The sequence below is a fragment of the Furipterus horrens genome, unplaced genomic scaffold (genome assembly GCF_987537825.1).
Source record: "Furipterus horrens unplaced genomic scaffold, mFurHor1.1.pri manual_scaffold_1, whole genome shotgun sequence".
NCBI lineage: Eukaryota > Metazoa > Chordata > Mammalia > Chiroptera > Furipteridae > Furipterus > Furipterus horrens.
Window position 1 is genome coordinate 208,597,161 of NW_028327171.1, and position 13,317 is coordinate 208,610,477.

General features: G+C 37.0%; 1 protein-coding gene across 5 annotated transcripts in view; it reads right to left on the minus strand.

The window, feature by feature from the left end:
- CUL3 (cullin 3) overlaps nt 1–13,317 on the minus strand; it is an 84,219-nt gene that overhangs the window by 34,630 nt on the left and 36,272 nt on the right. For 3 of the 5 annotated variants that reach the window (XM_090284672.1, XM_090284689.1, XM_090284697.1), the window contains one exon: nt 10,017–10,130. The exons of the other annotated variants lie outside the window; for them this stretch is intronic. In XM_090284672.1, the coding sequence (XP_090140798.1) occupies nt 10,017–10,130 (114 nt within the window). The remainder of the gene's footprint in view (nt 1–10,016; nt 10,131–13,317) is intronic. 5 annotated transcript variants of the gene reach the window in all.

The following is a 13,317-nucleotide window of genomic DNA, read 5'->3' on the forward strand; positions in this document are numbered from 1 at the left end:
CTATAAAGGTGGTTAATGAAACTCTGAAATAATCCTTCTTTCAGTTTCTTGTCCTCACAGCAAGAGGATCTATAACTGTGTCTTCATTTATTTTTCAAAAAGGAGGATAGGAAAAGAAGAATGTAAGTAGTGTTAAAAAATCTTTATAAATATTAAACATTTATCCTGCTGGTATAGAGAGAAATCCTGAAAAGTTTAGCTTACTTATAAAAACAAATAAGCAAATAATTCTCTATAGCAAGTCTGTTAGAACATGTTTGAACCTTCTTTCCCCAGCATAATCACTAGGAAATCTTTTATCAACACGTAATAAATTTTAACGTTTTCAAACAGGGTTCCCTTTCTAAACATGACTTATGAAGGCTTAACACAATGAAGACAGAGAAAATTTAAAACAACCCCCAAAAACCTGTACAATAATTTTACAGTAGAAACAAGTCTAAATAGCTCAAAATTTAAAGAACTTTCCCAATATTTTCCACAATGCTCATGGCTGACTTCCTTGCTGAAGGGGCACCAGTAAGATATGAAATAGTAAACTGTACAGAAACAGTAACATTTCTGGATTTAACTTTCCTGGTAAAGTGAATGAAAAAGCAGAGAACATGGAGTCAAAAACCTGGCGTGGAAACAACTCTACAACTAAAGTTCAATGTTTCCATCACTGTAAAATGGGTCCTAAATCTCTCTCAGGCCTATGAAAGTTTTAAAAGCAATGTAGTTTTAAGAAATTTTATTTAAAGTAATTTTCATTTATTTTAAGTGTGTACCCTAGGATATTTGACAAATCAAAGCCCGTCATGTTTTTCTAAAGCAGGATAAACTGCGCCACCGTGACGGCACGGCTGCCCACTCCCAAATGTAATAACCTGGTGGCAGGCAGGGGGAGGGGGTTCACAGTCCTAGTGGAACCGTCACTCTCAAGGTCTTGGGTCAATGAGACTATAAGACAGTAGGAATGAAGACTTGTATTAGAGAAATGATGTAACTCAGTGGGTAAGGGCAGAGATTTAAGGGCCCGACAGGCCATTTTTATTCTATCTCTGCCATTTACTAGATGTGGCCTCCAAACATTTGTCGGCAGCTTCCTTCCTATCTGTGAAATAGCATCTACCCCAAGAGACCAGTCCATGTATTTCCACTTCTCAACTTGAAAGAACAGCTTCCATAAGACCAACTCCTCTGGCAAGAACTACTATAAAAATGAAAAGCTACCTACCACCTCACACCCAATAAGATAGCTACTATCAAAAAACAAAACAAAACAAAAATCACAGAAAATAACAAGTTGGCGGGGTGTGGGGGGGATATGGAGAAATTGAAGTTCCTGAGAAAAGGAGGGTCTTAAAGAGATATCTGTATATCTGTGTTCACAGTAGCATTATTCAAAATAACCAAAGAGTAAAGACTACCCAGGTGTCTACTGACAGATGAATGAAGAAGCAAAATGTAATACATACATACAACAGAATACTGTTAGCCTTAAAAGGGAAGGGAATGCTGACCCAGATAACACGAATTAACATCGAGTCACAGCAGAGGTCAAATCTAGAGACAAAGTACCATGGTGGTGACCAGGTGCTAAGGGAAAGGAGAAATGGGGGGTTACCGATTAACGGGCACATAGTTTTAGTTCTGCAGGATCAAAGCTCTGGAGATGGCTGGAGGTGATGGCTGCATGGCAGTATGAATGCTCTTAATGTCACTGAACTGTACACATACAAAGAGTTAAGATAAACTTTGTTATATGCATTGTACAGTATATGTATTTTTAAAGCCAAGTATTTAAAAGCATCAAAGAGCAACTACGACACAACCTGGACTTGAGGCGTCAAGATTCTGGAGAAAAGACAAGTACACTGTGGGGGGCCCCACATTCATCTTGACTCATTCCCTTCGGTCGTTTATTTGGAGACCTGGAAACAGGAGCCCGAACAGAAGGTACCAAGCAGTGAAGACTTACGAAGGGCCAAGAACTGAAGAGGAGAGAAATCCAAAACAGAATCAGAAATTCTGCAAACTATTTTAATCTAGCTGCTCACTGACACATCACCCGAGCATGGATGCGACACCAAAACACCCAGCAGCAGCCCTGGGAGGCCAGAGCCAAACAGAGACTACTGGCTGGCTTGCAGCCGTGGAGAGAGAGAAGTTGGAATTCAAGGCAGAGCAATGTGTAGAGCAAACTGCTCAGCACTTCAGGCTTCAGCGGAGACCCCAGAAGGTCTGTTCTCTGTGAATAAAGCTATGCCCTAGAAATAGAGGCAAACTAAAAACAGACCAACCTAACAAAGCCTAAAAGCCAACTTCAACTTAATCATAGTGATCTGCCTATACTGTGCCTGCCTGCCAAAAGGTAACTGTATTTCCTTTAAAGAAAGACAGTATCATCCAAGGTCTCCACATTTTTCATATACAGTGTTGGTAAAATTATCAGGTTTTGTTCCCACACCAAAACAAAACACTCCAGGATCAAACGCCTGAAAATCAAGAGGAAAAAAACAGGAAGTCCAAAGTATTCTAAAACTCATACTATCCAGGAAGTAGCTGAATACAAAACAACTATAAAGTAAACTACAAGTGAAGGATCTATGTCATAATCACTCACATAAGCACTATAATAATTTTAAAAGAATATATAAAAACAGCGGGGAAGGAGAATGGGACAATAAAACATACTTGATGCACCTAAAGAATCCAAGAAAGCCAAAAAGTCAATAAAGAACAGATAAGACTAAAAGAAAAATATAGTGGGATGGCAAATTTAAACTAAATATATCAATAATTACAGTAAGTGTAAATGAACGTTACATGTAAATGATGGGTTAAAAGGCCTGTTACTGTGTGGTGCTTAAAAGTGACGCATCTTAAAAGTAAGGACACAAAAAAGTGGAAAGGAAAAGATGGGAAGAAATTTGCCATGCGAACATTAATTAAATCAAAAGAAAGCTCATACAGTAATACTATACAAAGCAGACTGTAAGGCAAGAAGTATAATGAGAGATAAAAAAGGATATTTTATAAAAATATCAATTCAACAGAAAGATAAACTATTCTAAATTTATGTTCACTTAGTAACAAAACTTTCAAATATATAAACTAAAAGGAGAAATAAACAAATCTTAATTTTTAATAAATGGTATTACAAATCTAAAGATTTTAACATTCTTAATAGCTAATAGGACAAGTCATAAAAAATATTTTTAGTTAAGATGTGAAAGATTTGAACATGGTTAATAAATTTGACAAAACTGGTATGTATACACTATGTAACAATTACAAACAGAAAAAATGAAATTAGATGGAAATTTAAAACTTTTCTTCAGAGATACCATTAAGAAAGAAGACAACAAGCCCAGAATGGAAAGACAGTATTTCACAATACATATATCTGACAAATAATGTCTATCCAGGATACGTAACAAATTTCCACAAGTTATTTAAAAGAAAGGGGGGGTGGTGGACAAAAAAGATTTGTTTGAATTGTTATATGTCAACAAAAATGTTTTCAAAAATTAGAAGAGGACTTATAAGGCTAGTGTAGAGCATCTCATTTTTTGGTGAGTTTCTAGGTATTAAATAATAGTTTTAAACGACTTCTGATGACAATTAAGAATCTAAGTATTAGAAAGCCAATTTTTCAATGAGGATTTTAATATTAGATTCAAAATTTTTGGTAAAAATGAGAAAAAAGCACACAATACGAAAGATTCTGAATGTGCTCTGATAACTTAGAACAGCCACTTCCCACCAGTATGCCACAGCACACGGCTGCTCAGTGAGAATTTTTAAAACATTCAACACCTGAGGGGCACTGACCTCTTTTTCCTTAGATCGCCAAATAAAGAAATGACAACAGTCAACAACCATGGCCATCCAGTGTGAACAAGTCAAATTTATACCTACTTTTTTTGTCAGATTGGCAAAAAAATTTTTTTTGGTGTGCCTCAGAATTCTAGTAATTAGTTTATGTGTGCCATGAGATGAAAAAGGTGAAACTCTCTGCCTTAGATCAGAGATCAAGTCACTGTTCTTAAATTAGACTTAGGAAACCAGGGTTATCAGCCCAAACAGATGTCTTGGAAAAAGAAAACACAGCTTTTTAGAACAAGGGCTTGATACATAATACACACTTGTATATTTTCTGAATGAATGACTTTGCCCTTCCAAGCACAGAAGGTGAATGAACGTTAGCCGACTCAGGGTAAATTATCATACTCGTAAATTCTGTTAAAGCAGAGCTGGAGTCAATATACATAATTCTTCTGCACTGAGGTGAAGACCATGAGCTTTGGAATCAAAAAACTTCACCACTCCGGTAATGGAATAACTGTGTGATCTTGGCAAGCTAATCTCTCTACCCCAGTTGTTACTCTCTCTAACTTCAGTTTATTAATTCACAAAATGGAGAATACAATACTCACCTGGAAGTTCAAGTATTTAAAACATTTTGCACAGGGACGTGGCCGTGTAATAAATGATATTTGTTGCTGTGTATTAAAGTATTTTACTTTTTCAAATAAATAGAAGAATTTATTGCTTCCCCAAACTACAATAAAAAATGCTGTGAGGATTAGATGAATATACTGAAGGTGCACAGAACAGTGCCTGGCACACACTGTGGGCTATGAGAGAGCTACCTGCTAATACAAGGAACAGTACTGGGTAGACTCATAGGCAACCAAGGCTCATAAACCCACCTTAAGAGTTGCTTAAGACATTTCATCAACTTAATAGTAACCTACCCACAGCTCCTGTTTTGTCCTTCATTACTATCCTCCAGATACCATGTGCAGCTGTTCACTTTCAGTTTTAAAATGGGATAAAACTTCAGAGCTGAAAGAGCTCTAAAATTTAAAATGATCCTATCTGCAGGTTTCAGGACACCAACTCATTAACACCTTGAAACTGCACATAAAAGGGCATATTGTGTACTGTGGACATGCACACATGTGTCTTCTAGGAGAGGACCCAAGAATTTTGACCATTCTCCAAGGGGTATATAACTCCCAAAAGAACCAGAGAGCTCTTACCCAATAAAGTTAATTTATGTTCCTTACAGATAAGGAAACAAGTGTCCTACCCCAAAAGGTTAAATAACTTTAGCAAATTAATGACAAAATAGGAAATAAAGCATATTGTCTCTTAATTCATCATTAAATGTTTTCCTCACTACTCCAAATCTCCTATATATAGTATTGGGAGCTTCCCCTTTATGTACAAAAAGTTTCACTCACTTTATTATATCAAGAAATATGTGCTCTATTTCTGACCGAACCACAGGGCCTACTTCATGCTTAACATATACTTGCCTCCCTAAACTCAATGTCATGGACTGCTTGTTAGATCATCACTGCACACGCACAAACAGTTCACAGGCCATAGTAATAGAGGTGTTCATGGGTCTATTTGTTTGGAACAGAAACTGAAACGGAAGGCAGTGAAGAATTCCTAATTATCAAGTACAACACTCTTAACCTTTAAAGTTATTTATGATGATGCCTTGGTCTTGTTTTACATAAAGACCTAGTACTTGGCTTCTGACCAAACCATAAAGATGCCAAGATTTTATACTGTCAGTCACAAACAAAAGAACTAGAAAATATAAGGGGAAAGCCTGTCCTGAACAAACCATTCTTGCAAAAGCAGTCAGTAAAACTACTGAACAGGCATGACGCTAACAGCCCAAAAGCCACTGGATCCGCTTTCTTCTAAGTTATCATTTTGAAAGCAGAGAAAGTGCCAAGAAGATTCTTAAGCAAAGTATCTGTGCTCATCCAGACTATAGCTATTTTCAAACTTCCCCAAATGTGTAACCTAGCACATTACAAAGAAGAAATGTTTTGGGGGCCTAAATGCATCAAAATCTATAGAAAAAAAATACAGACTCACACATTCCACCATCTTCACCTCTCATCCTATCTGACTTCCAAGGACGTACAAATCTCTAGTAGCTTCAGTAACAGCTTACATTTCTCACAACTCTGCTCCTTGCCATCTATTACCTTCGGTAACTTTAACATTCATAGTATTGACCAATCAGACATATTCCTTACAGATGTGTTGATTGTCATCTCCCATCTTACTAGGACTCCCCTCCCCCGACAGTGATAAGAGGCAAACCCTGAAGCTTATCATCAGGAAACACCAAACAGTTCTGGCACTGAAGGAATCTTCCTCCCACCTTTCCCTACTTTATTATACTTTGACAAACCTGCTCCGCATGCGCACTGGATCTTCAGGTCTACTGATCCCTAATACCTAACATTTCTATTTCCTGGAACTTTAGGATTCACTTACCTACTTATTAAAACAGTCCACGATCAACTACTCATTAACGTTACTCACAATCGTAGGATTCTCTCCCACACCTGATAAGACAAAGCCTGTCAGTGGCCTTTCCTTATTTCGAACGTTCTTCTCTGAGACTGCTAAGTATCCTCGGAAAAAGTACAAACTCTGCTGACTGCCTCCACTATACAAAATCTGGGCCAACTCACCTTAATCATCCTTTCACAACTACAGATGATCCATTTGTTTATAGAAAGCTGACCCCAGCACAAGAATTATTCCAACCTTTCCCCCTTGTAATAGTTTCCTACTCTTGCTAAACAAAGTACCACAAATTCAGTAGCTTATATATTCTTATAGTTCTAGGCTAAAGTCAGTTTCACTGGGCTAAAGTCAGGATGACTGCAGAGCTGGTTCCTTTTGGAGGCCGAGTGGGGAGAAGCCACTTCCTCGCCTTTTTCGGCTTCTCACGAGTGCCTGCACGTACCTTTCATAATTTAATTTCACCCTGATGTTGTACAATGTTTAATGGGAAAAAGTACACTGAATTGTAATCTAAATTTATGAATTATACCAATAATTAAAGTTACTATGTAACCTGTATTGTAACAAACTTCCTCCACAAAATATTTAAATTTCTCCCCTAATCTTTAATTTTTTAAACAGTTAAAGCTGAAAATACAGCTTATACTGAGCAACCCCAAACCAATCTTAAAAGTTCAACATGTTAACTGTTTAAAAACAGAATGAATAAAAAATAACTAATTTAAGTAAAGCAGAGATTACAAACTCTATTGCCTTCAGGAGCTACAGGTGATGCAGTCTCAAACATTAGGAAGAGGTGGAGTGGCAGAAACTAGAGGTCACATGTTCCATTTAGAGGCATAAACACGCCCCCCCCCCCCAACACTGAACCTGCCTAATAACAAAGTTATGTGGGACAAATTCTGACCACTGGCTGCCTCCATGTAACCTGTGAGTGCATTCCCATTTACAGGAGTGTGTTTCATGGTACCCATACACTGGGGCTCGTGCTTGACATTTTAGACACCTCCTTGTTAAAGTCAAGTCAGCTGGCTGAGTAGGTGGCAGGTGGGTAGACAGTGAAGCAGCTTGTCTCCTTCCTCCCTGAGCCTGAGATTTAAAATTGCAACAGTTAGAACTAGTATTCATTGAAAGAAGAAATCTGTTTAGTCTCCATGAAGGTATAACCAGTACACCTCAAGCATATGCCCTATCCAGCAGGTAACGTGACCAAATATAATGTAGATGTTGACTACGTTTTTGATTTTTAGAAAACTAAAATCACTCCTTACCTAGACTAAAATACTGGTTACATGGGTGTGTACACATACTCAACATGAAGCAAATATGGGAAAAGGATAACAAGTGTCAACATTTCTTATGAGACCTTTAGCCATGCAAGGGCCCAACAGAAAATTTGGCAGAATTTCATTTTGAGGATGTGAGTGGCCCACACATACTAAAGCTGATGAGTGAGACCCAGTAGAAAGGCAGAACCTGAAAACACTTCAGGTTTTTGACAAGATAAAAAGAGCTGTAATCCTCAGAAGAGGTTATTGCCAGAGAGGGATTTCCCCCATTAAAACAGGAAGGAAAAAGAAAACCACAGAAGGGAGAAAATAACAGGTAAAACTGAAGATCCAGTGGCAAGCCACTGACATAGCTTCCACGGGATGCTTTCTCTTCTCTCTGAGAGGCAGAAGGCAAGACCAGTTACTAAAAGCAAGGGCGCCCAGAGGAGAGCGGGAGGTCTGAAGAGAAACAACAGTTACAAAGCGGTGGAATGAGCAGACACATGAGACTGTTGAGCAGTCTGGGGGACTGACCGAGGTTTGTAACAAAGGACAAATGTGCCACTGATCTACCCAGGGAGCTTGTGGGGTTTCCTACAACAGAGGCCCAGGAAAGGTTTAAGTTGCTGGGTTTATCCAGGGTTGTAGCACTACCAGATGGGATTGATGAAAAGGTTGATGGGACAAGAAATATTAGTATTAGTTAATTTTCACTGAGCATATTATAGTCCAGGGCCCAGCAAATACTTTACATGAATGGCTCCTTTAAGCCTCATGTCTTACCCTACTCCACTGGTACCATATTTCATTTTTAAAAGAGGAAGCTGAGGGATGAACTAGACTCTGGCCACAAAACAGCTAGCATTTCATGAGACAATAAACAAACAAAGAACTGAAATAAAACTAATTTTAAAAATAACAAGCATGTGCATAATTTTAGAATACTTCCTGTTTCAGTAGAGCAATGGACCATGAAATTACAAGTGGTTTCCATCTTAGTGTTAGAATATAAAGACTCATCAACCCAGAACTTAAATAGAATAGCAACAAGCTAACTTATTTCACATTTATATCCCAAACATTATGATGTTTTTATATACTATCTCATTTCATCAAAATGTCAACACAACACGAATCTGTACCCTGAAGAGGAAAATGAGGCTGAGAAGCACTGAACAATTTGTTACACCTTTTATCAAACCCTTGAAAAATGAAGTATCCACTCCCTGACCCCCTTGCCACTAGGCCCTACAAAACAGGGGTAATAGGCCCTACTGAATTTATCAGAACATAAAACTTTACAGGTGTTGGCTCTCATGGAAAATTCTTTCCACACGTTACTTTATTCTATCAAGTAAAACTAAGAAACTTCTCACCACTATATTACAACTAAACAAAATAAAAATTTGAAAAGCAGAGAGTAAAAGTTTAGAAATCATTATTTTGAATTCTCAAACATGAACACCGATATAACAAGATCTTACTAGACTCTATCAACGTGTTTGTCCATTTCTCGATGGGAGATTTACAAGTGCACCTGCCCACACTGCGCTGAGTGTTGAGCAGTTTCTGACCAAAAATGGCATGACCCGTACTCACCCACCCTCCCTATTCACCTGATCTTGCCCTAAGAGACTTCTTTTTGGTTTCCCCTGATGAAAAAAGTCTTCAAAGGGAAAAGTTTTGCTGATGTGGAAGAGGTGAAACAAAAAAAGGGCAGAGGCACTAGAAGGCATCAAGACTGATGAGTTCAAGAACTGTTTTAGAGCAGTGGGAAAAACCGCCTGGACAGGTCTGCTGTATCAAATGCAGAGTACTGTGAAGGTGACTGAAGTTTAGACATGTAAGAATAAATACACAATTTTTAATAAATAAATTCTGGTTTGTTGGCTCCCTCTCGAATATATATATATATATTGCAAGGATTTAGTATTAGGAGAGAGATGGCAACTATTACAGTTATTACAAAAATATCTGTATTAATGACATTCCCTATTACTGAAGATATAATAAGGACATTAGGTTTTAAAAACGTGTAATAGAATATTCACCTTTCATCTATCATGTTGTCATTCAACCACCCTTACTCAAGAAGAGTTTTTAATAAAGCTTTTCAATATTTCCCATTTTGAAATAAAAATGCTAGATATTGAGGGGAAATATTACAACTTATCCTCCCAGACTTTCATTCTAATCATTAAGTATATGAACCACTAATTAAGTATATGAAACACTCAATCTTTTACTCATAAGCTAAGGTGGACCTTGCAAATGAAATATTGTTTATTTTTGAAAAAAAAAAAAGCACTTTCCACACTGACATATACTATTCAACCAAACGCACCAGAAAGAAAACATTGTTTTGAAATGTCTAACTTCTTTAAGGGAAAAACAAAAAGCTCTGCTTACCATATACATTAGTATGTCTCTGATCATCACCATAGCTGTTTGATGATCATTCCAAGCTTGATTTAGCGTTTGAAGAAAGTTGTTATTCAATGAATTAAGTACATCTTCTCGCACCTATTAACAGAAGAGTTCATCACAGTTTTTTTAAATATAGACACATGTGCGCGCGCTCATTCGTATACATGCACTTATCTGTTCAATAAAGTAATGAAATGGAATCTTCAAATTTAAATTAAGAAATGTTACAGACCAGCAGGAATATTTTAAGCTACAATATAATCTACGTAGAGATGACTAAGAAATGTGTTTTTGTATAGTCCAGATCCTTCCCTTCACCTCCAAAATCATAAAGCAACCTCCTGGGCATTTCTTAACATCACAGTCGGTGTAAAATACTGAACACTTAAAAGGAACTACAAGCCTCTATAGAACTGGCCCCAGGTTATTGCTCCATCTCCACCTTCCCTCTCCCATCTTTAAAGAATGATAAGACCACTCATTCTGGAGCCAAATTACCTGGGCTCAAATCCCAGCTCCCTGACTAGCTGTGTGACTTTAGGTAAATTATTTAATCCCTATACTTCAGTTTCCTTATATGCGAAAGTGTCCGTTTTGTAGGATTGGTGTTAAGGATTGAGTTAACACTCATAACACTCGGAACAGTGCCTCGCACTCATTACACACCCAGGGAGCATTAACGATTAATCTGGTACCCTCTAGCTGCAATGGAGCACATGCAGCAAATGTGCTCTGCCATGTCTTCCGCCTGGATTCACAGCTCACCACCCTCACTTTTTTCTGCTTAAGTTTCAACTCCACAGACAGGTCTCCCCTGACCGCCTATTTCAAACGACCATCTCTATCTTTACTCCTTTACCCTACAGTTCATTTTTCCTCACAGTACTCATCGCTACCACTACATTACTGGTTTACTATTTCTCCCACCAAAATGTAAGCTCCACAGCAGTAGAGACTATGTCTTTTCCATGTGAACCTCTCACACCTACAACAGTGCCTGGCGTATGTATGGTAAGAACCTTTATTTCATTCCCACCCTCTAATACCAATAGGGTAAAGCTCTTTCAGGGTCTCTGTCTCTGCATATAAAGTTCCCTGAGTCTGAAATGCCTTTCTAATGCAATCCTGACAAGACTACGCAGATTTCAAGAATTTCTTTACATAGTCCACAAGCATACTGGCACTTTCTCCAATAAGGGGCTACTGACCACTTCTTCTTGTTATGCTATTAGTCCAAAAGAAAGAGTATTTTAGTAGGAAACAATCTAGACTCTGGTTCTAGCTTCATCATGAAGAAGCAGTGTTTGTCCTCTAAGTTCTTATAACTCTTGGGACTATACTGCCAACCTCTCCCGTTATCCAAATCCAACTAATCCTCCATGGTATGGCAGAATTCTCAGGAGCTCCAGCCTTATCAGACACCTGAATCTCCACACATCCTGTACCATAGATAATCTGCAGTAGTACATTTTTTTCAGGTTGGGGAGAATCTGAAGTCATGATATTTTTGGAAAACAAATTATTTAATACATGAGTTGAAATATATAGATACCTATAAATCTGAATTCTAAACACATGTAAATAAAATGTCAATGCATATTATTAGTATAAACAAGTGGTTTGAAGTGCCAAACACTGAAAGAAAATACACATAACACACTATTCCCAACACGTGGAAGAATAAGTTCAAATTGAGAAAACTGTATCTATTTTTTCTTACACATTAGTGGAAAAGAGGTCTTCAACAAGATATTAGAGATGGGGAAAATACATCTATTCTACTACCACTAGCTTATACTTAAGTTTTTGTTCACAACTGTATTTTGTCGTATACACAGATGTTATTTTGAAGCATCTGGACTTCAAAATGTATCACCCAGAAATTCTTCCACAAATACGTTGATTGTATCAAAAATGATAAACATCCATGTCGGTTAGTTTATAGTACTGTGTTTAACAAATATTATTATGCAAAGTGGAAAAAAGTAGCTTTTATTTCAAGTCATTAAGCCTACCATTTGCCACATACAAATTTCCAAGGTAACTAAGAACACAACAAGTTGAAAATGTAGCTATTTACAAAATTCTTCACCAAACTTCATTCTTTCACTGAACCACTAAATTTTGAGTGTCAATTAAATTACAATCATGGCAACAGTAGAGATACTCTACCACATAACAAAATATATATATATATATATTCCAAACATTAGAATATTTAGCAATTAATTATTCTCAAGAACTTAAATAAACTTCTGTATACTCTTTTGTTATGAAAATTAAGTTATGTGTTACCAATACTAAAGTCATTCTGATTTTAGAAAAAAAAAATGTGCTTGGTATAGTATTCCCTCACTTATCGTGGGTATTACGTTCCAGAGCCCCCTGCGAAGCAGGAACCTTACATTTATTCTACACTCTTAAACCTATGTTAACTTTTAACAACATACGTATACAGTACTGCAAAATCCCGCGGTATAGCGAAACATCCACGATAAATAATTAAATATAATATTTAAAAAAAACCCGCGATACAGTGAGGCCGCAATAAGTGAACTGCAATATAGCAAGGGACTACTGTATTTGTCTGGAAAAATGAAAAAGTGATAAAATAAAACATGTTTTTCAAAATCACTAATACTCTTTAAAATAAAATATCAACAAGTATTTATGTACTATTTATACCTTTCAACAAAATAATGTGATCAGCTAGCACAAGGTGTCATAAATAAAACTTTGTTTGCATTACTTAAAATTATCCTCACAAACCAACAGTGAATAATTACTAAGCAAAAAATGGCTAGTAAGTGAATATTGTTAATTTATCTGAATGATTACCCATACACACACATGCCCGACTTAAAATAAATGCCGTAGGTACCCTTGCTGTAATCTCCTTGATTGTTTAAATCTGTCTATAAGCAAAAAATATTTCTTTAACGCTACCCTAGGAAAATATCTTTCTACTCTGATACATGAAAAGTAAATGGATATTTGTTCATATATATATACAATAAAATGGCAGGAATCAGATCAAAATTCAACCTTTATGAAAATTAAAGACTTTTTAAAAAGTTGGCAAATAAATGAAAAACAACCATTAAGTGGAAAAAGTTAACTTCATTTTACAAATCACTAACGTTAACAATACAGAAGTTGTAGAAGAGAAAGGTGGGTAGTGTGTGTGGGTGGGGGGGGGCGGGAACTGTTAGGCTCACACCCCAGCACAACCAATCCATCTGTCCTTGCACCAGCAAAGGCAAACGGGAAGGAGCCCTGCTAC